Source organism: Geotrypetes seraphini, chromosome 15, assembly GCF_902459505.1.
Source record: "Geotrypetes seraphini chromosome 15, aGeoSer1.1, whole genome shotgun sequence".
NCBI classification, from domain to species: domain Eukaryota; kingdom Metazoa; phylum Chordata; class Amphibia; order Gymnophiona; family Dermophiidae; genus Geotrypetes; species Geotrypetes seraphini.
The window spans coordinates 9,582,848-9,606,519 of NC_047098.1; the positions used below are offsets into that span (position 1 = coordinate 9,582,848).

The 23,672-nt window shown below is 46.4% G+C and overlaps 1 protein-coding gene across 3 annotated transcripts in view; it reads right to left on the reverse strand.

Annotated features, from left to right (window-relative positions):
- Nucleotides 1–23,672, reverse strand: part of LOC117348848 — a 79,025-nt gene that overhangs the window by 25,827 nt on the left and 29,526 nt on the right. For 2 of the 3 annotated variants that reach the window (XM_033921397.1, XM_033921395.1), the window contains 6 exons: nucleotides 21,595–21,651; nucleotides 19,106–19,236; nucleotides 17,914–17,968; nucleotides 15,877–15,972; nucleotides 9,795–9,929; nucleotides 8,766–8,867 (listed from right to left, as the gene is read on the reverse strand). In XM_033921397.1, coding sequence (XP_033777288.1) covers nucleotides 8,766–8,867; nucleotides 9,795–9,929; nucleotides 15,877–15,972; nucleotides 17,914–17,968; nucleotides 19,106–19,236; nucleotides 21,595–21,651 — 576 coding nt within the window. Of the gene's footprint in view, nucleotides 1–6,780; nucleotides 7,273–8,765; nucleotides 8,868–9,794; nucleotides 9,930–15,876; nucleotides 15,973–17,913; nucleotides 17,969–19,105; nucleotides 19,237–21,594; nucleotides 21,652–23,672 lie in introns of those variants that run through there. The other variant, XM_033921398.1, reaches the window with a different exon arrangement.

Genomic DNA, 23,672 nt, shown 5'->3' on the forward strand with positions numbered 1-23,672 from the left:
ACTGTTGCGCAATCCTCCTTTGCTCCAGAGACGTTTTAACACCACGGTGATCGCTGTTTCATGTCACAAAACCGGCCCCAGACTCTCCGGCACATTTCTTGCGCTCCACTTTGCTTTCATGAACAGAACAACTGGGACCACCGAGGAAGAGGTCTTAATTGAAACACGGACCCTGTTGGGTCCCCGTTTCTCTAGAGCAGGGGTAGGCAATTCTGGTCCTCGAGAGCCAAAGGTAGGTCAGGTTTTCAGGATATAGAAACATGATGGCAGATAAAGGCCAAATGGTCCATCTGCAGCATCCACTATCTCCTCCTCTCCCTATTGGCTAAGGCTCTTAACATTTGCATCTCCTCTTCCTATAGGCTAAGGCTCTTTACACCTGCATTGTGAGGTCATAGAGCTTTATGGTTATAGAAACATGATGGCAGATAAAGGCCAAATGGCCCATCCGCAGCATCCACTACCTCCTCCTCTCCCTATTGGCTAAGGCTCTTAACATTTGCATCTCCTCTTCCTATAGGCTAAGGCTCTTTACACCTGCATTGTGAGGTCATACAATTTTATGGCTATAGAAACATTGTAACATGGTGGCAGATAAAGGCCAAATGGCCCATCCACAGCATCCACTACCTCCTCCTCTCCCTATTGGCTAAGGCTCTTAACATTTGCATCTCCTCTTCCTATAGGCTAAGGCTCTTTACACCTGCATTGTGAGGTCATAGAGCTTTATGGTTATAGAAACATTGTAACATGGTGGCAGATAAAGGCCAAATGGCCATCCAGTCTGCCTAGTCACTATCTCTTCCTCTCCCTATTGGCTAAGGCTCTTTACACCTGCATTGTAATGTCACAGAACTTTATGGTTAGAGAAACATTATTTTGATTACTCCCTAAGTTATACAGTGGTTATAGAAACAATGTAACATGATAGCAGATAAAAGCCAAAGTAACCAACCAAAGTAACCATTATCTCTTTCTCTCTCCGAGAGATCCCACGTGCCTATCCCAGGCCCTTTTGAATTCAGACACAGTCTCTGTCTCCACCACCTCTTCCGGGAGACTGTTCCACGCATCTACCACCCTTTCCGTAAAAATGTATTTCCTTAGATTACTCTGGAGCCTATCACCACTTAACTTCATCCTATGCCCTCTCATTCAAGAGCTTCCTTTCAAATGAAGGAGACTTGACTCATATGCATTTACATTACGTAGGTATTTAAACGTCTCTATCATATCTCCCCTCTCCCGCCTTTCCTCCAAAGTATACAGATTGAGATCTTTAAGTCTGTCCCCATACGCCTTATGATGAAGACCACATACCATTTTAGTAGCCTTCCTCTGGACCAACTCCATCCTTTTTATATCTTTCTGAAGGTGCGGCCTCCAGAATTGTACACAATATTCTAAATGAGGTCTCACCAAAGTCAGGGGCATTAATAAATATGCATCTCACGGAGGCAATGCATGCAAATCCAACTCATGCATATTCATTGTGCATATCCTGAATACCTGACCTGCCTGTGGCTCTCGAAGACCGGAATTGCCTACCCCTGCTAGGGCAAAGGAGGTTTTGCACTGACTGAATAAAGTGCCTGCATCTTGTACATCTTCTCTGCAGTTCTTTTTTGGTCTTGACAACTATTTCAAGTTTCAAGTTTATTTAAAATATTTGATTTGATTGCAAAATCCAAATCCAATGTGATTTACATTTAGTTAAAAATTGGGTTAAAATAAAAAATAAAAATAAGATAATTAGTCCTATTTTAATAAAATAATACATTTGAAAAAGGGAGGAGGAAAAGAAAAGGATTAAATACAATTCATAAACAAATAAAGAGGGATAGGTAATGAAACAAGAGGTTGGGGGAAGGTTACCCACTTAATTTTCACTTAGCAGTACTCCTAGTCCACTGTAAAATAATAAAATTTAAATGAATCAGTTAAAAGCGTCCTTAAAAAGCCAACTTTTTAGGAGACTTTTAAACTTACTAAGTAATTTTTCTTCTCTTATGTTAATCGGGAGCAAATTCCAAATTTGAGGGGCTTTAACAGAAAAATAATGACATCCCTCCTTGAATAAATGAATTTTAGCGAGGGGACTACTAGCAAAGATTAATCTTCAGATCTTAACATCTTCATTATTAACATGCTTTTGACCTTATTTCATTTGACTTCAGTTTATTCATATTTTTACCTTTTGGTTTTTTACTGGATCCCCATATTCTCTTTAGTTGTTATCCTTAAGGTTCCCCAGTATATGATACTTTTTTGGTATGGATTAATGCCCCTAAAACACACTCACATATCATCTTTTGCTCTGGTTCTCTTTTATTTTCACAATTTCACGGTCTTTTGGCCTATAATGCACTATTTTCCATACCGGAATGCACGTTTTTCCATGTGTATCCACACCTTTCACTTGATTTATTCACATTCCACAATTACACTCCTATCACTGCTAAGGAGTTTCACCATCACACCTCAACAATACTGTATAAGATGTTTTCACCATCACATATTGGATCATCTTGTCACATACTATCGCTGTCACCATTCACACTTCCATTATTAACTTATACATATCCGTTTAAACATATGTAATTGTTTACACTCGGACCCCTGAGAAAGAAGTGCTTCTTTGAAACATGGACCGTGTCGGGCCCCGGTTCACCAACCTTCTTGGATACAAACTGTTTTACGCTTATATCTATGTTTGTTTATTAAAGACTTGGCGTCTTGTTCACCATTCCTGCAGGTTTTTCTTTTGTTCGTGCATGCAATTTTGCCAACCTCGCCCGGTAAAATTAAATCACTTGCAACACGGTATTGTTTACCGGGTGGTTGACAGAGCTTTGTGCATCTGAGCCAGAGAGAATAGCTGCATTTGTTTTCACTACTGTATTTGTTTTCACTAGTTTTCACTATCTGTAGTGCTATCGGGACACACAGAACCCTATTTCTCCCCCCAAACCTTAAGCAGAGTATGAGCCAATAATGTGCTCCAAGCCATTTTGAACTCCACAGAGCAGCTGCAAAGCACCTGATTAAAAAAAAACCCACAGCAAAGCGAGAGGGATCAAGAGCCATTTCATGTGCTAATAAAGAGCTGGGAAGCCGGAGCTATCCTATTGTTGAAGGTGCTAAGAGAGGACTTGCCCTCCATTTGCTTCCCTCCCCTGCTGTAAAACCGGTATCAATTTACCAAAGATGACTCGACCCAGCCAATGAGAGACGCTGCTTATTTTCAAAAGGCATCAGCCAGATTTAACAACTAGGAGCAATTAGCATGTGCGTGGGCGACTTGAAGGTTGCACACAAGGAACATTAGTCAACAGTAGAGGGCGCCCTGGTACGATTTACTAACTTGTCTTTATCTTACAGGGAAATAAGCCTCATTGCTTCTCAGGCCAGGCTGCTCAAGAGTTAGCATCGGTGTATGTCCCCCCCTCCGTCCTCCCATCTTGATACATCTGTCAGAAGAGTACTGGGTAACCAGAAAAGCGCCTTGCAAAACCTCGTGTTCACTTGCAACTGCCAAGATCCGAATAGAAAATGAAAAATGGATCGGATTTCTACCTAAAGTATCCCCCTTCCAGTAAATCCAAAGGGAGGAGGGGTGGGGAGGGAGGCTGTGATGACAAATAACCTCATGGGACCCATCTAGTCTCTGCTCAAGTTCACTAATGTCTTGACTTGCCCTCTGGAGCCTCAGCTACCAAATGGGTTGATGCACAAGATCTGAGTTTACTCTCATCTCGCCACAAAGGACCGAAAGAGAAACTGCTTTAAATCAAGAAAAGGACAATTGAGTTGCAAGGCATCCGTAATCTTTTTTTTTTTTTTGCCGCAGTGTATTTTTATTTTAAATAAAAAAAAAATGGTGTTGTAGGATCGATCTGGATTTTTCAGTGAAGGTACCCAAGTCCCTTCCAGCCGCCTCCCTTTTTTTCAGCACTGAACAATCCCAGCTGGCTGCCAGTTTTACACTGGGTTAGGAGCAGGGCTGGGTTTCAAGTTACAAAATCTCTTCCTTCAGGCTGGCCAACTCCCAGGGAATGCAAAGAGATCCAAATCGCTCCTTAATAAACACAGCTTTCATCTCCCTGCTTAGCCAAGAGGGTGGGGGCCCCTAGGAAAATATGAAGCAGACCTAAGAGGGGTTTATTCCACCCCACCCTCCTAACCACACACACTGGGCAAGTTACAGCAATTAGGAAAATATAAAGCTGTTTCTAGACCGTTTAAGAATGGGAGATCAAGAAACACCCATGTGTATCACACTCAGTCCTCTCCGATTAGGTCTGATTGATATCAACCCTTTTAGCCAGAGCTTAGTGGACAACGATAATCTCACAAGATCTTTCCGTAATCTCTGCTGTTTTAATGATGTTGAATTATTTTTTTTTGGCAGTTGCAAATCTGATCACTTCACTCATAGCTCCTTTGTCCAGATCATTTATGAATGAGTAAAAACATCAGTGAAGCATTTGATAGCGTCCCTCATCGAAGATTACTGAACAAGCTGAAATCGATAGGATTAGGAGACACTCTAACTACATGGGGTTGGGGATTGGCTGAGCGGTAGACTTCAGAAGGTGGTGGTGAACGGTACCCCATCCGAAGCATCGGACGTGATCAGTGGAGTGCCGCAGGGCTCGGTCCTGGGCCCGATTCTATTTAACTTATTCATAAGAGATATGACGCAAGGACTTAGAGGAAGGGTATCACTGTTCGCCAACGACGCCAAACTTTGCAACATAGTAGGCAAAAGCTTATTACCTGATAATATGACACACGACCTACTGTAGAAAACCAAAAAAACCAAAAAAACTCTGTGGAGTGACGATGTTCCTAAATGGACTTTATTTGAAAGTATCAAAGTTCCAAAGGTACTTTGGAACTTTGATACTTTCAAATAAAGTCCATTTAGGAACATCGTCACTCCACAGAGTTTTTTTGGTTTTCTCTGGATTTTCTTCTTTGTGGATATTTTGGGGTCAATTCCTTTTGTTTATTACACGACCTACTGTTGCTGGAACAATGGTCAACTACTTGGCAGCTAGGCTTCAATGCTAAAAAATGCAAGATAATGCACCTGGGTAAGAGAAACCCGCGTAGAACTTATGTACTAAATGGTGAGACCTTGGTTAGGACCACAACGGAACGCGACCTAGGGGTGATCATTAGTGAGGACATGAAGGTTGCCAATCAAGTGGAGAAGGCTTCCTCCAGGGAAAGACAAATGATGGGGTTTATCCGCAGAGGTTTCGTCAGCAGGAGACCTGAAGTTATGATGCCGTTGTACAGAGCCATGGTGAGGCCTCACTTGGAGTACTGTGTTCAGTTTTGGAGACCACACTACCGAAAGGACGTGCTGAGGATCGAGTCGGTTCAGCGAACGACCACCAGGATGGTCTTGGGGCTCAAGGATCTCACGTATGAAGAAAGATTAAAAAAATTGCGGCTGTACTCACTTGAGGAAAGAAGAGAACGGGGAGATATGATTGAAACATATAAGTACATCACTGGACGCATCGAGTCAGAAGATGATATCTTCTGGCTCATGGGACCCTCGACCACCAGTGGGCATCCGCTGAAAATCAGGGGAGGGAAGTTTCATGGCGACTCCAGGAAGTACTTCTTCACCGAAAGAGTAGTGGATCATTGGAACAGACTCCCACTCCAGGTGATAAAGGCCAGCAGCGTGACGGATTTTAAGAGAAAATGGGATACTCACGTGGGATCTTTAAGGGAGTAAATTCAGGGGAGGGGATACTTGGAATGGGCAGACTTGGTGGGCTATAGCCCTTTTCTGCTGCTTTTTTCTATGTTTCTATGTTTCATTCAGAGAATAGTTAAGCTCTGGAATGTGTTGCCAGAGGTTGTGGCAAGAGCGGATAGCGTAGCTGGTTTTAAGAAAGGTTTGGACAAGTTCCTGGAGGAAAAGTCCATAGTCTATTATTTAGAAAGACATGGGGGAAGCCACTACTTGCCCTGGATCGGTAGCATGGAATGTTGCTACTCTTTGGGGTTCTGGAATCTTTTGTTACTCTTTGGGATTCCGGAATCTTGCTATTCTTTAGGATTCTGAATGGAATGTTGCTACTCTTTGGGGTTCCGGAATCTTTTGTTACTCTTTGGGATTCTGGAATCTTGCTATTCTTTAGGATTCTGAATGGAATGTTGCTACTCTTTGGGGTTCCGGAATCTTTCGTTATTCTTTGGGATTCTGGAATCTTGCTATTCTTTAGGATTCTGAATGGAATGTTGCTACTCTTTGGGTTTTGGCCAGGTACTAGTGTCCTGGATTGGCTACCGTGAGAACGGGCTACTGGGTTTGATGGACCATTGGTCTGACCCAGTACGGCTCTTCTTATGTTCTTATGAATGAACAATAATGGAGGTACGAGTTCTCTCATGTTGCTAAACTTAAACTGGGCCTCCTTAATTGGAGGGCAACGATTGATAGAATAGGGGGTTTTGTGCTGTGCCTATCTCTCCAGGGCTTACTTGCACTTTCCATAACCCTTCATATTATGTGACTTATCTGTAGAAATAACATAGAACTAAGGAGACCCAGATAATAACTAAATGTGAACCAAAAAGGAGGAACACGATGAGAGGTCCTTAGAAGGGAGGGAGTTAGGCCAGAGCAAAGATAACTATAGTTATTTATTGGAGCAATATAAAAGTGTAGAATTGTTTAAAAAAAAAAAAAAGGATCATATGACAAGGAGAGAAGTATAGCTTCAAAGGCTTTGGAACGAAAAATAAAGTAGGAACCAAAGGCAATTAAAGGGCCTGATTTATTACAGAATTCTTGAGAGGTCACCCAGATAACCCTGTGTTCTTTATGCAAGGTCCAGTGGTTCACATCCCCAGTCACCACTGCCAAAGGTCACGTTGGTTCTTCTGGTGCATCAGAGAGTTTTAGTCAAAAAATGAAATGATATGTTCATGAAAAATTAAAGAAGTCAAGCCCTGTATTAGCCTTTTCCACACTCATCGAGCCTACTTTAAACAACCCTGGTGGATCTTGCGGCCTCTTCGGGGGCAGGATAAAACCCCACTCTTTTCTGCCCAGTGTTACTACTGGTTCAAAATGGCTGCTGAGACTGGATGTCCCGGCAGCCATTTTGAGACTGGCACCGGCATAAGCAAGAGCAACTGGAAACATTTTCAGTTTCAGCTTTGGCTCCGGCTGAAACGGAGCCACGGATTCAGTTACGATTGGCTTCTAATCCAGATTCTGTTGTAGAATACAGCACCACTCTAGAAATCAAAATGTAGTAAAAGTGAGCCAAGTACAGGACAATCAAGCCATTGTGACATCACTCATGAGGCTGGAATGAGGCATTATGATGTCACAATACCAGCTCTGGTTAGCAGAGGCTGACTTTTCACACTATTTATTTATTCAGTTTTCAATACTGTTCTCCCAAGTAGAGAATGACACAAGGACAAATTTTTCCCTATCCCCACATCCCTGTCCCGGAGAGCTCTTTTCCTGTTTGAAGCTTGTGCAGTTAAGGCAGAGCTTACAGGAATAGAAACATAGAAACATAGAAATAGACGGCAGATAAGGGCCCACGGCCCATCTAGTCTGCCCACCTTAATGTCCCTCCCCTACCTTTGCCCTGTGAATAGATCCCATGTGCCGATCCCATTTTGCCTTAAAATCAGGCACGCTGCTGGCCTCAATCACCTGTAGTGGAAGACTATTCCAGCGATCAACCACTCTTTCAGTGAAAAAGAATTTCCTGGTGTCACCTCGTAGTTTCCCGCCCCTGATTTTCAACGGATGCCCTCTTGTTGTCGTGGGACCCTTGAAAAAGAAGATATCTTCCTCCGCCTCGATGCGGCCCGTAAGATACTTGAACGTCTCGATCATGTCTCCCCTCTCTCTGCGCTCCTCGAGCGAGTATAGCTGTAATTTGTCAAGCCGTTCTTCGTACGGAAGATCCTTGAGTCCCGAGACCATCCGGGTGGCCATTCTTTGCACCGACTCCAGTCTCAGCACATCCTTGCGATAATGCGGCCTCCAGAATTGCACACAGTATTCCAGGTGGGGCCTCACCACGGATCTATACAATGGCATAATGACTTCCGCCTTACGACTGACGAAACCCCTTCGTATGCAGCCCATGATTTGTCTTGCCTTGGACGAAGCCTGCTCCACTTGATTGGCAGACTTCATGTCCTCACTGACGATTACCCCCAAGTCTCGTTCTGCTACCGTTTTTGCTAGGATCTCGCCATTAAGGGTATAAGACTTGCATGGATTCTGGCTGCCCAGGTGCATAACTTTGCATTTTTTGGCATTGAAGTTGAGTTGCCATGTCCTAGACCATCGCTCCAGTAGGAGTAGGTCGTGCATCATGTTGTCGGGCACTGAATCTTCGTCTGTTGTGCATTTGCCCACTACATTACATTACAATGGGGCAGGGGCGGCGACAAAACTCACGGGAACAGGAGGGGGAAATTGAGTTCCTGCGGGGACGGGGAGAAATCTGTCCCCGTGTCTTTCTCTACTTTGACGCTCTTAGGAATTGATGAGGGTGGGGGGGGGGGGCGCCTCTCACCCTCGCTATGCCACTGGATAGGGGGGGGGTCGCGTATGCAGACTACATATGCCCACCCAATATGCCCACCCAATCTGCCCACCCAGAATATGAGGTTTGGCTACATCTCTGGATCACATGCCTACCTTACAAGAAATTAAGCCAATGTGCCTGAAGGATATGGAACTAGGAACTAGGCCTCACCTTCGTCCCATAGACTGTTGTACTCCTTACACCCATTTTGTATGTGAAGGCCATCATAGTAAAGGCAGCTGTAACTCCTCCTTCAAACTCCATGTTGACAACCTACAAAGAAACAGATCTTGAAAAAAAAACCATTAACTTGGTAGCCCTCAGCGACCCAGATAAGGAATGAGAGGGCATTTCACAGCAATTTACCCAGACACACCAGCTCTCTGAAATTTGCTTTTCTCAATGCAGCTAGATACAGGGGTAGGGAACTCCTGTCCTCGAGAGCCGTATTCCAGTCGGGTTTTCAGGATTTCCCCAATGACTATGCATTGAAAACAGTGCATGCAAATAGATCTCATGCACATTCATTGGGGAAATCCTGAAAACCCAACTAGAATACGACTCTCAAGGACCGGAGTTCCCTACCCCTGAGTTAGAAGCATATGTCATCTTCAATTTCACACAGATTTTGAGCGAGAAAGCATTCTGAGGTGTGGTTAGGCTGGGTGAAGAAATTAGTGTATTTTCAAAGCTAGGTACAGTGGTACCTTGGATTACGAGCATAATCCGTTCCAGGAGCATGCTCGTAATCCAAAATGCTCGTATATCAAAGCAAGTTTCCCCATAGGAAGTAAGGGAAACTTGCTTTGATATGTTCCCACCCCAAACCTTCCCCCCCCCCCCACGAGGCCAGCACGCTGCTCTCCCCCCACGAGAACCGGCATTGCTCCCCCCGAAGGCCCCCCCCACGAACCGGCACCCTCCCCCGCCGCGACCTGAGGTCCCCCCAACCCACCCGAACCCTCTTCTTACTTTTCTCTAGCCTCCGCAGCGGCACCAGCACCAGCATGTCCTGTGCGTGGTGCCGGTGCCTGAAGATCTGCTTCCTGTGCTGGGCCTTGAGAGTTCACGTTGGACGTGCGCGCACAGTACTGGGGGGAGTAGGCGGAGAGGGCACCCTGGGTGGACCACCCCCTCCCCCTTTCTACACCGCTGAATAGAACAGTGATCCAATAATTTAAAAAAAAGAATCTGATTTACCTGGTTAGTAACGACATCATTATCACACTCGTAAATGCATCTTCCATACGGACCAGTCTTGAGTGCCTCAGTCACGTTTTCTATATTACATTCCTCGTTGCTGCAGACGACGTTCACTGGCCAACCATACCTACCCTACAAAAATAAAGAGCGACCGCTTCTAAGCATCTAGCATTGCGCAGTAACATCGCAGTAGTTATGGACGGCTTAAGCATCATTGCGAAAAATGAGAGAAATGTTGCAGCTCGATTGGAAACTTTAAAGTACAGGGTTACCTCGGAATCCGAACGCCCCAGAACTCGCGAACAACTTGGAATCCAAACTTTTTTTTTTTTAATTAAATTTCGCCCCGGAATCCGAACACTGCTTTGGAATCCGAACGTACGGGAACTGCAAGCGTTGCTCAGCCCAAAGCTTCCCCTCTCGCGCAGCTTCCTGTTTCCGCCTGGGAGGGAAGCTTTGGGCTGAGCAACGCTTGCAGCTGCCGTTACCGATCTTGCTGTCTATGCTGCCGATGCCGATCTTGCTGTCTATGCTGCCGCTTCCGATCTTGCTGTCTATGCTGCCGTTGCCGATCTTGCTGTCTATGCTGCCGTTGCTGATCTTGCTGTCTATGCTGCCGATCTTGCTGTCTATGCTGCCGTTGCCGATCTTGCTGTCTATGCTGCCGATCTTGCTGTCTATGCTGCCGTTGCCGATCTTGCTGTCTATGCTGCCGTTGCCGATTTTGCTGTCTATGCTGCCGTTGCCGATCTTGCTGTCTATGCTGCTGCTGCCGATCTTGCTGTCTATGCTGCCGTTGCCGATTTTGCTGTCTATGCTGCCGTTGCTGATTTTGCTGTCTATGCTGCCGTTGCCGATCTTGCTGTCTATGCTGCCGATGCCGATCTTGCTGTCTATGCTGCCGCTTCCGATCTTGCTGTCTATGCTGCCGTTGCCGATCTTGCTGTCTATGCTGCCGTTGCTGATCTTGCTGTCTATGCTGCCGATCTTGCTGTCTATGCTGCCGCTGCCGATCTTGCTGTCTATGCTGCCGTTGCCGATCTTGCTGTCTATGCTGCCGTTGCCGATCTTGCTGTCTATGCTGCCGTTGCCGATTTTGCTGTCTATGCTGCCGTTGCCGATCTTGCTGTCTATGCTGCTGCTGCCGATCTTGCTGTCTATGCTGCCGTTGACGATCTTGCTGTCTGTGCTGCCGGGGGGAGCCCGATCTTGCTGAGTTTGTGGGACCATGGAACGGATTAATCCAGTTTCTATTATTTTCAATGGGAAAAATTGTCTTGGACCTCGAACGGGGTTCTGGAATGGATTAAGTTTGGATTCCAAGGTACCACGGTACCAGCATCGCTTTCTCCTAGCAACAGTTTTACATGAAGGAAAACAGCACAAGAGTTGAGTCGATTTAATTATAGAAGACAATCCGCCAATAACTCACAAAAGTTCACAGCGGTTTACACAGAATATAAAAGAAACTAGCCTGTTGTCCCCAAAGAGCTCTCCCCCCCCTCGAGCTCTGCTCAGCAGGTAAGTCCCTTCCTATCTGTGCCCTTCTCTTCAACTGCCAACTCCAGACTCCGTCCCTTCTGTCTTGCTGCGTCGTATGCTTGGAACAAGCTGTCCGAATCCCTACGGTGGGCTCCGTTTCTGGCAGTGTCCAAGGCCCAGTTAAAAGCCCACCACTTTGAGAGCGCTTTCAACTCTTAACCCCTCTCACCTTGGGTTCTGCATCCCCAACCCTTTATGTCATGTCTGTCTGTCCAAGTTAGATTGTAAGCTCTTCTGAGCAGGGACTGTCTTTAAATGTCAGCCCAACTCTTTGAGAGTGCTTTCGACTCCTCTCACCTTGGATTCTGCATCCCCAACCCTATATGTCACGTCTGTAAGTCCAAATTAGATTGCAAGCTCTTCTGAGTAGGGACCATCTATAAATGTCAAAATGTACAACGCTGTGTATGCCTTTCAGCACTATAAAAGTGATAAGTAGTAGTAGTAGTAAAGACTCAGAACTGGTTACAGGTTAAACATATATATTATATAGTTAACAGATTAGAATTTAATATAATTACAGTCCAAGTTTACAATACAAGGTTGTATCCACAAATACAGAGTTTCTAGGTTACAAGTTGCCATAGTTATCCTTAGTGCAGAATTAAAACTTATTAAGAACATATTAATTAAACAGATAAGTCTTTAAGAGGTGCGTGGGGTAAGGGAGTGCAGGAGTGTGGCGAGAGGAGTTGTGGAAGGAGCGGGGAGGCAGAGAGGATGGAGCGGAGAGGCAGATAGGATGGAGCGGGGAGGCAGATAGGATGGAGCGGGGAGGCAGATAGGATGGAGCGGGGAGGCAGAGAGGATGGAGCGGGGAGGCAGAGAGGATGGAGCGGGGAGGCAGAGAAGATGGAGAGGGGAGGCAGAGAAGATGGAGAGGGGAGGCAGATAGGATGGAGCGGGGAGGCAGAGAGGATGGAGCGGGGAGGCAGAGAGGATGGAGCGGGGAGGCAGAGAGGATGGAGAGAGGAAGCAGAGAAGAAGGAGCCGGGAGGCAGAGAGGATGGAGAGGGGAGGCAGAGAAGATGGAGCAGGGAGGCAGAGAGGATGGAGAGGGGAGGCAGAGAAGATGGAGCGGGGAGGCAGAGAGGATGGCGCGGGGAGGCAGAGAGGATGAAGCGGGAAGGGGCACCACTGATCCTCCCTATGCCACTGGGTGTAGTGCTTGTTAATGCATTATTGGTAATCTCTAATTAAAAGTCAATTTAGCGCCAATTAGCTAATTATATTATGTGTTTAAAAGACGCTATTACTTAATGGCACATAATCGCATAATACCCTAACTTTACATAGCATTTAAAGAATTTCAGGGTAACTGGGTAACTCCTGGCTCAGCCTTAACTTCATCCCCCCACTTCCAAACAGCACCAGGGCAATTCTTAACTGCATTAACTTGCTGTTGCCACTGAAAATCGAGGGCTGGCCCCGGTAAGCGGCAGTCATGCGAGTAGAAGCTGCTCCTTACACAATAAGTGCCGCTGAATTTGAACCCCGAAGTTCTTTGCTTAATACGTCAGTGGGTCACGTAGCCAACATAAAGAGTTTTCAGAGGATCTGACTAGAGAATGACAGGGGGACAAATTTTTCCCATCCCCACAGGAGCTCAATTTCCCCATTCTTGAAAGCTCTAATATCTTAAGCGCACAGGCCTCGAACACTTAGGATTTTAAAGTGTTTGAGGCTTATGCAGATGAGGGCGGAGCTTAGGCATTATGACATCACAATCCGAGCTCTAGAATGTTGCCCTGTAGGATTTTTAAAGTGTTTGAGGCTTGTGTGGATGAAGGCGGAGCTTAGGCATTGGTGGAATGAGGCATTATGACATCACAATCTGAGCTCTAGAATGTTGCTACTTAGGATTTTAAAGTGTTTGAGGCTTATGCAGATGAGGGCGGAGCTTAGGCATTATGACATCACAATCTGAGCTCTAGAATGTTGCTACTTAGGATTTTAAAGTGTTTGAGGCTTATGCAGATGAGGGCGGAGCTTAGGCATTATGACATCACAATCTGAGCTCTAGAATGTTGCTACTTAGGATTTTAAAGTGTTTGAGGCTTATGCAGATGAGGGCGGAGCTTAGGCATTATGACATCACAATCTGAGCTCTAGAATGTTGCTACTTAGGATTTTAAAGTGCTCGAGGCTTATGCAGATGAGGACGGAGCTTAGGCATTATGACATCACAATCTGAGCTCTAGAATGTTGCTACTTAGGATTTTAAAGTGTTTGAGGCTTATGCAGATGAGGGCGGAGCTTAGGCATTATGACATCACAATCTGAGCTCTAGAATGTTGCTACTTAGGATTTTAAAGTGTTTGAGGCTTATGCAGATGAGGGCGGAGCTTAGGCATTATGACATCACAATCTGAGCTCTAGAATGTTGCTACTTAGGATTTTAAAGTGCTCGAGGCTTATGCAGATGAGGACGGAGCTTGCAGGGATGGGGCAGGAACAGGAAAAGAACTCACAGGGACGGGTCGGGAAAATGAGTTCCCGCGGGGATGGGGAAAAATTTGTCCCCGTGTCATTATCCAGATCTAACCCACTGCATTGCTGACTACACATACTTAAAATAAATTCTTTCTATTCTTGCCTCCCCTCCAAGTTTTTGTTTAATGAACAGCAGGAAAATAGGTTCACTTGTAGTTAAGACGGCATAGAACAGCTATCAGGACTTATTTCCATTAACACACGAAGGAGACGAACACTGATCTGATCCACTCAGCAGTTCAGGGCCTCTCCCCAGAGCTACAGGCAGGCGGCCTCGGCTTTTCTTTGCCCCCTTTGTTCTCCCATTCCTCCTCCCTTTCAAGCCTCATTTGTCTTGTGTGTGGTGTTGGGGAGGTGAGCAGGGCTTTGGTGAGCAGATGTCCCTCTTTAGGGGGGCCTGTAAAAACTTTCGACAAAGACGGCCCTGGCGAGCTGACCTACACATTCTGTGGGACATAAAAAGATTTGCACCTCCCCAGCTGCATGGCAACCGATGGGCTCTCGGTCCTTTTGTTACCCCACCCTCGCTTGTAAGTTGTGTTGCCGTCTCTTTATTTTCATGGTACACAACCATTAGGGCATTACGATTTCAGGATGAACCCTTTCCCGGGTACCAGCGACCAGTGGCGTCGCGAGGGTGAGAGGCGCTCCCCACCCCCGAGCCCCCATCCGCTCCTTCCCCAGCCCCTTCCTGCCGTGCGCCGCTTCCCTTCCCCCGCACCTCTTTAACGTTCGCGGAGCGAGCATGCAACCCCAGCCTGCTGCTCGCGCCAGTGTCGGCTCTTCCTCCGATGTCTCTTTCTAGCCACGAGTCCAGGAAGCGACATCAGAGGAAGAGCAGATGCTGGTGCGAGCAGCAGGATGGGGGTTGCTGCTTGCTCCACGAACAGTGTGTACAGGAGGTAGTTGTGGGGGGGAGAAGGAACGGAGGGTAGTGGGGGTGGAGAGGAGGACGGGTGCCTGTGCCCGGGTGGACCGTCCCCCCCCTTACTACTGTATTTCCCCACATATAGGCCACCCCAGTGTAAAGGCTGCAAAAAATATCTATACATGTTTTGAAATCTATACATGTTACAAGCTGCGGCTTATCTAAGAGCTTTAAAACCACATGGGGCAGTCTATACATCCCTCCCCCCCCCCCCCAGTAAATACAATACCTCCGCCGGCTGCCTCCTGCCATGTCGTGGCCACGGTGCAGGGCAGGAGCGATCTTTCCAGCGACATCCGCGCACTTCTGGGCGCCTCAAGCCGTGGCCACTACCTTTAGTGTGCCCCGGCTCGGGAAAATTTGGACAGACAGACACAACGTATAGGGTTGGGAATGCAGAACTCAAGGTGAGAGGAGTTAGGAGTCGAAAGCACTCTCAAAGAGGTGGGCTGACATTTATAGACAGTCTCTGCTCAGAAGAGCTTACAATCTAACTTGGACAGACAGACATGACATATAGGGTTGGGGATGCAGAACCCAAAGTGAGAGGAGTTAGGAGTTGAAAGCGCTCTTGGAGATGTGGGCTGACATTTATAGACGGTCCCTGCTCGGAAGAGCTGAACAGACATGTTTGGGGATGCAGAACCCAAGGTGAGAGGAGTTAGGAGTCAAAAGCGCTCTCAAAGAGGCGGGCTGACATTTATAAATGGTCCCTGCTCAGAAGAGCTTACAATCTAATTTGGAAAGACATGACATATAGGGTTGGGGATGCAGAAGCCAAGGAGAGAGGAACTGGGAGTCGAAAATGCTCACGAAGAGGTGGGCTTTTAACTGGGCCTTGAACACTGCCAGAGACGGAGCCCCCGCCATAGGGAATTGGGCAGCTCGTTCCAATCATACGGTGCCGCAAGACAGAAGGGGCGGAGACTGGAGTTGGCTGCAGTCCGGAATCCCTCCTTAGGGTCCAATCCAAACGATCTTATTACGGTGAGTAATAATAATCATTCTAAGGATATGCTAAACTGAAAAGGCTTCTAAATTTAACATAAGTTCAATACGTAATTCAGTAGGAAGAGAATTCCATAAATGCGGCATAGTGCGAGACCAACAACCAACCTTCTCTGCATGATCGGTCAGGTAAATTTTCTTCGCCGAGTATGGACAGGTTTGCTCCACGGAGCATTCTAAACATCGACTGGCAGAACCTGCGGGCTGTTAGTAAAAATCCCATTATTTCAACTGCTGGATTAAAAATAAAACAAAAAAATAACCACAACACATCAGCGGTTCATAGTCCTTTGCGTGCGAGACATCAGCGCTCCGACACTGGAGACCCCCCACATTATAGAGAAAACTGAACCCCCCACTCTGCCCCCCAACGGCAGCGTGAAGAGTATGAAGTAAAGTGGGGGGATTCTCTCCCACACCCCCCTTCGGAGCTCTTTAAAAGTAAGTTTTTCCGCGGCGCGCTGGTGTCTTGCGCCCAATTGTCTGCGCTCCAATGGCGGTGCGCTGATGTCTGGTGCGCTTTTCTCCCATCACCCAGCACGTTGCCACACAGCTCTTCCATACCTTTCCCATAGCAGCTTCTATTTTACATATTCAGCGGAAGTATTCACGTGTGCTGCTATAGAAACTCTCATTCGTGGAGGGGCATTTTCGATAGGACATCTTAAGTCTGAGTTTGGACGTTTTGGGAAAGACGTCCAGAAATGCTGTAAAGGACGCCTAAAAGTTAGGCATCATTTAGACGTCCGGGAGCAAAACGCTTAGCGCGACTCTATTATGTATAGATGCACAATAGAGAATTGCGCTCAGTGGCGTCCAGCGAATTTAACCTTGCCTGTATTGTGAAGACGTCCTTTATAGAATCGCTTTTTAGGCATCACAGATGTCCTGATGTCTGTAATGTTATCACATTTTAGCATTATAGTACTTCCCCGATACGGTTTTTCATGGGGGAGCCTGAAGAGCATGAAATCACTCGCGGTACGGCTCCGACCGCCTCTTCCTGCACCAAGTCGGGCCTTATCCAATCAGGAGCTGCGTGTCAAAGCAGCTCCTGATTGGATAAGGCCCGACTTACTGCAGGAAGAGGCGGTCGGAGCGTACCGCGAGTGATTTCTTGCGCTTACGGCGCTCCAGCTGCTCCCTCCTGCCTCTCCCGCTGCCCTCTCCTTATCAGCGGTTCGCGGTCAGAAAACACCACGAATGACCGGGACCGCGAACCGCCGACCGCGAATGACCCGGGGAACACTGTATGTCGTTAGAATGGCGATTTTATGATTTTTGGGGGGGGCTACTTTATCATCTTTCCCTTCCGTCCTGGTGGGCTCAAACTCTTATCCAGTGTGCCTGGGGCAATGAGGGGATTTAGGGGTCTTTGTACAAAGGCGCGCGCTAACCGATTTAGTGCACGCTAAACGTTAACGCGTCCACAGACTATAATGGACGCGTTAGTGTTGAGCATGCACTAAATCAGTTAGCAGGCGTTAAACGCTTAGCGCGCCTTTGTACAAGAGAGGGTTAGTGACTTGACTCGCCTAGATTATTTTAGCAGTCCCACCCAGACGCTGCTGTGCTATCCATCTTTGGGGCCAGGATGAGTTTACACTTCTCCCTCCATATTCGCTGTGATAGGGGGAATAACAGACCTGTGAATACAGAAAAACCGTGAATAACTTTTTCATATGTTATTCGCTGCTTTCTATTAAAAACCATCGTGAATATGGTGAAACCGCGAATAACATGGTGGGAGACCTGGTCTGTTCCTGAAGGAGAGGCAGAACCCGGCGAAGAAAGTGCTGGGAATCGGCGATTTTCTCTGTAAACGCTCGGAATCGGCGATTTCTCTATGCAAGCTGACTTAATTGGGGGGGGAGGAGCCAGCAAGCTAAAAACCGCGAATAATCGAAACCGCGAATGCTGAAACCGCTAATACGGAGGGAGAAGTGTATATCATACACAGGACAGTAATGAAGGTTTTTATCAAAGAACTGCAGTCATTCCAGGAAAAAGAGCACATGTGAAAACAGAATTTTACACGAGAAATAAAAATGAACCAAGATGAATGCTTCCAAAACAATTTCTAGATTTAGCCCGCTGGGGACAGGGAAATATCGACTATTGAAAAGTTGTAAGTTAAATCCAAACCTTATGTTCTTTGGTGAAGTGGGATAGATGTCCGAAAGATGACACTTTTAAGCATCTGTAAGAAAGCAAACATTACATTACATTACATTAGGGATTTCTATTCCGCCTGTGCCTTGCGGTTCTAGGCGGATTACATTATAGAAGATATCTGGACAGTTCCAGTTGAATTACATTTCAGGTTAGGAGTAGATTACAGTAACAGTAAAGAGTTATGATACTTCAAGTTCACAGAAGATAATACTTGTCACAGAAGTTATTACATATGACAGAAGATATTGCATTTTGCAGAGGTAATACATGGCAACTCGATCGTTTAAATCAGGTGTAAAGTAGGAGAGTTACATTACATTTTAGGTCACAGACAAAGAGATAGTATAGATGGGTGTTTCCGAAGTCGTTGGTTGGGAACTCGTTGGGTGGTGGTTAGAGTGATGGGAGATATTTTTTGAACAGTAGTGTTTTTCAAATACAACAGCTACGACGCATACTTTTAAAACCAATAGGAGGAAATATTTTTTCACTCAAGAGAATAGATAAGCTCTGGAATGCGTTGCCAGAGGTTGTGGTAAGAGCAGTTAACGTAGCTGATTTTAGAAAAAGTTTGGACAAGTTCCTGGAGGAAAACTCCAAAGAAAACTGCAGTGCCATACATTTTCTTCTATACTGCAGTTTTCCGCTAGGATTCACTGCGGTTTACAACAAGATTTAAGATCGGGAAATGTACATTGGATGTAGAATTGGGGGAATCAAAGGTTTACAACAAGATTTAGGGACTGGACATGAGGAAAGAGCAGGGAGCAGGGGGGGGGGGGAGAGGAGGGATGGACCACCTTGTCTCGCTAGGGAGATATGGTATCTCCTGCCCATCCAACTGGGGTCCAGGCTCGCCCAGAACTGGGTGTTTGGCTTCACCCCTGTTGCTTTACCGCAGCTTTGTAAAAGGCCCCTAAAATAGTGACAGAATTAAAACAACTGTGTGGCAGTAACGAGGGGTTGCAATATGGCCATTGGAAAGAGATTAGCACAATCCAGGGAGGGTCTATGGAGATGCAGCAGACAGGGACAAGTGGGCAGTATGGGGGTGGGAAGAGTGGTCGTTATCTGCTGATACCTACTATATTGTTATGTTATAATACAAATCCTACAAGCTGTAGGCACTTTGGTAGAGGATAGGAGAGAATGCGCTTTGAACCTTTTACCACCCATCCAGAAATTGATGAGGTCGATGTCGTGGCAGGATTTGGCCAGCAAAGAGAAAGTGCTTTCCTTTTCATTCCTCCAGTTCCCTCGCACGAAGGAGTGGGCGAAGTGCCAGCTCCCGACCTGCACACGCAGACGTGGGAAGAAAAAAAAAACAAAAAACAACACACACGCAACTGAATTCAAAATGGTAATCATGTCACAGATTCGATGCATGTTCAAACTAATTTAAAAAAAAAACCCAAAGAAAAACACAACTCCATCAAAGAAAAGAAACAAAATCCTGGTCAAAAACATATCAAACAAGTGGGGAAATAGTCAGCATTTTTTTTTTGGTTTTTAAATCACTGACTGCCACCACTGAAATTATGGCCAGACATTCAATACCAGGCCAGGTCTAGGTACAGTATTAATTGGTATATGCTATCGGCTGTCTCTCAATTATTTATTTATTTAATCCGGTTTCTATTCCATTTTCCCCAAAGAGCTCAGAATATAGTAACATAGTTAACATACATAGTAGATGACGGCAGATAAAGACCCAAATGGTCCATCCAGTCTGCCCAACCTGATTCAATTTAAATTTTTTTTTTTTTTTTTTTTTAATTTTTTCTTCTTAGCTATTTCTGGGCAAGAATCCAAAGCTTTACCCGGTACTGTTCTTGGGTTCCAACTGCCGAAATCTCTGTTAAGACTTACTCCAGCCCATCTACACCCTCCCAGCCATTGAAGCCCTCCCCTGCCCATCCTCCACCAAACGGCCATACACAGACACAGACCGTGCAAGTCTGCCCAGTAACTGGCCTAGTTCAATCTTTAATATTATTTTCTGATTCTAGATCCTCTGTGTTCATCCCACGCTTCTTTGAACTCAGTCACAGTTTTACTCTCCACCACCTCTCTCGGAAGCGCATTCCAGGCATCCACTACCCTCTCCGTAAAGAATGGGTTATTGGTTAGCATATATAATATACAGTTCACAGGTTACGGGGGGGGGGGGGGGAAGTGTGGTGCAGTGGTTAAAGCTACAGCCTCAGCACCCGGGGGTTGTGGGTTCAAACCCACGCTGCTCCTTGTGACCCTGGGCAAGTCACTTAATCCCCCCATTGCCCCCAGCTACATTAGATAGATTGTGAGCTCACAAGGACAGACAGGGAAAAATGCTTCAGTACCTGAATAAATTCATGTAAACTATTCTAAGTTCCCCTGGGAGAATGGTATGGAAAACTGAATAGTGTGAAAAGTTTCAGCCTCTGATAACCAGAGCTGGTATTGTGACATCATAATGCCTCATTCCACCAATGCCTAAGAGCCAACCTCCTCAGTGATGTCACAATGCCTTGATTGTCCTACTCTTGGCTCACTTTTACTACATTTTGATTTTGAGAGTGGTGCAGTGGTTAAAACTACAGCCTCCGCACCCTGAGGTTGTGGGTTCAAACCCACACTGCTCCTTGTGACCCTGGGCAAGTCACTTAATCCCCCCATCACCCCAGGTACATTAGACAAGATTGTGAGTTCACCAGGACAGACAGGGAAAAATGTTATAGTACCTGGATAAATTCATGTAAAAACCGTTCTGAGCTCCCTTGGGAGAACAGTACAGAAAACTGAATGAATTAATAAATACAATTTGTCATAATTTACAGAACAAGTTTTATCCTACTGCGACACACACCGAGGCTCTTGTATCAATATACATTTCTTGGTCATGGGCTGGGGAGTTAATTGAAGAGGTATATTTTCATTGCTTTCGAACAGTTGAGGAGTCCTTCAAGGGATCTGCTCTGTGGTGGGGGGGGGGGGGGGGGGCAGTTGATTCCAGTGCCTCGGTATGAAGTGGGAGTAGCAATGTCATTTGGCGGTTTGCAGTTGAAGGGCACGACTGGGGGGGGAGGAGGGGGCGTTTTGAGGTTGGGAGTGGAGGGACCTGTTCGGCATGAAGAGCTATTCCTGGAAGCCGGGCTCACTTGTGGTCGCATGCAAACCAGAGTCCCAGAGTCCCCTCCCTCCTCCGGGGGGGGGGGGGGTGTTGTATGATTGCGAGCTAAGCTGTAAGAGACTCTAATAAAAGCCGGATGCAGGCAGAGGCTGGCCACAGCTGGTATCTATTCCCCGACCAACGTTATGCTGAGAAAAGCCCTTTTTTTTCCTCTGGGAAGTGGCTGCTCAGCCCCGAACGCTGCACTAGGGCAGATTTCGCCCAGAGCTGTGGACGTCATGACTCTCAGTGTCGCTGGCATCACCCGAAGAACGTCGCTGAAGAGGGCGATGCATTGCAAGCAGGGAGTTGTAGTCACTGGGGCGCGATGCGGAGAGAACATGGCAGAAGCTGCATGCGGTGAATATTTTGCCCGTTAAATCCGAAGGCCGGATAATCAAGGGTTTACTGTATTAAAAAAAAACCCTAAACAAACCAAAAAACACACACAACACAAACTATTCTTTCAAGAGCTGGTCCCTGTGTGTATTATTACTTACCGGTTCCATATGCTGGATGTGCACCACGTCGCCAATCATTCCGTTGTCTATAATCTCCTGTGCACACAGAAAGGAGGATAAGCAAACAGGTAGTGACTGCAATGTTCCCTCTAAGCTGAGCGCATGAGCGATCGCCCACTATTTTCATTGGCGTCGCTCGTAATTTTTCTGGTATCGCTCACTAAAATACGCAGTGGGCGCGACTGGAATCGAGCGCGGGCGGAGGCGAGAGGAAGCGGCGGCTCAGGCCAAGCGCCGGCGCGGCACCGCGAAAGGGGACGGAAGCGGCGCCAGTCCGGCGCTTGTCGTTCTCCTCGGGCGCCGCCGTGCCTGCGCGTCCTCCTCGGAGCCTTGTTGGTATTTCCATCCGCCGCTCCGCACCGCCGCCTGAAATGTTTTTTGAAGCTTCGGTCTGAACCTGCTCGCCTTAGTGTATTTTAAGTTGAAAGATGCAGCGGCGGCTCCTCTCAAGATCCCCGACGCAGGTGGGGATCGTGAGAGGAGCCGCTGCCACGTCTTTCAGCTTAAAAATACACTAAGACAAGGCAAGGAGCAGGGCAGACCGAAGAACAGCATGAACATACCAGTAAGGCTGAGGACTCGCGCATGCGCACTCCTGCGGCCACGGACCTACACCTCACAGAACATGCAGATAGGAGTGTGCATACGCGGCTAGCGTAACTTGTGGCTCGTGCATATTTTTTTTTGCACACACCTCATCAATCCTTAGAGGGAACATTGGTAGTGAGTCCTTTTTGTCAGACAGACGCAGTATATCTGTGACAAGAACTGGTGAGCTCTGGTCCCACCCAGACACACTCACACAACTGAACAGAATACACCGAGCAAAAACACTTCTATTTGTTTGTTCAGGTGTTAGTTATCCCACTTTCTCCTCTGCCTTATAAAGTTAACTTAGAGATGTTCCTACATCTGGCGTAGGGTTGCCAGATTTTCCAATTGGACCCCCCTAGATCTGCCCCCAGGCCCGCACAGTTCCGCCTATCCCTGCCCTTTAACACCCTAATCCTGCCCCCAGTCCCACTCTAGGCCCATCCCCCGCTGCCAGCTCTCGTCAGGCAGGGAGGAAATTCGCGCATGCGTGACATCATCGCATGGTGTGCGCGGACTTCCTCCCTGCCCGACGCGATGTTAAGGAGGCTTTTCGAAACCCGGCTGGCCCGGAACTTTCTCTCCGACATCAGAATAGACGTGGGGGGGGGGGGGGGTGAAGGCTCTGGGTCTGGCACTTGTACTTGGCCTGGCGTTGGGGAAGCAAGGAGAAATCGGCGGCGGTGGCTGAGGGGGTGGCAGGGAGAGATTCAGACAGACAGACAAAAAGAAATAAATAAATATTGGATTTACAGTCAGAAGAAGGAAGTGCAAACAGGGACTCATGAAATCACCAGACAGCAATGATAGGAAATATGATTTTATTTTAAATTTAGTGATCAAAAGGTGTCCATTTTGAGAATTTATATCTGCTGTCTATATTTCGCAATATGGCCCCCTTTTACTAAACCGCTTCTTATTTAAGGATGCTTTTAACTTGTAAATTGCTTTTCCAACCCTCTTCCTTCCTCTGCATTTTTCTTTAACCTTCCCCCCCCCCCTTAACGTTTGTCTTTCTTTTACCTAGTGTACCAGTCCGTAAGACTGCTAGTTGTATTCATTGTTTAAACATTTTTTTAAACATATCTATTGTTTAAACTATTTCTGCTTTTTTGTTTTCTGTTCCTTCCTTTTTTTTTTTTATCTTCTTTTTGTTTTTTTAATACCATGTTAAATTATATGTTACTCTTACATATTGTAACTCGCTTAGAAAATTTTAATTAAGCGATTAATCAAATAAAAATAAACTTAAAAAAAAATAAATGATAGCGGTTTTTAGCGCAGGGAGCCTATGAGCGTCGGGAGCAGCGCAGGGCATTCAGGGCAGCTCCCTGGGCTAAAAACTGTTAGCACGGTTTAGTAAAAGGGGAGGTGGTATATTTGTCTATTTTTGTATAGTTGTTACTGAGGTGACATTGCGTATTTTAAAGTCATCTGCCCTGACCTCTTTGAAAAAAACCCAGAAT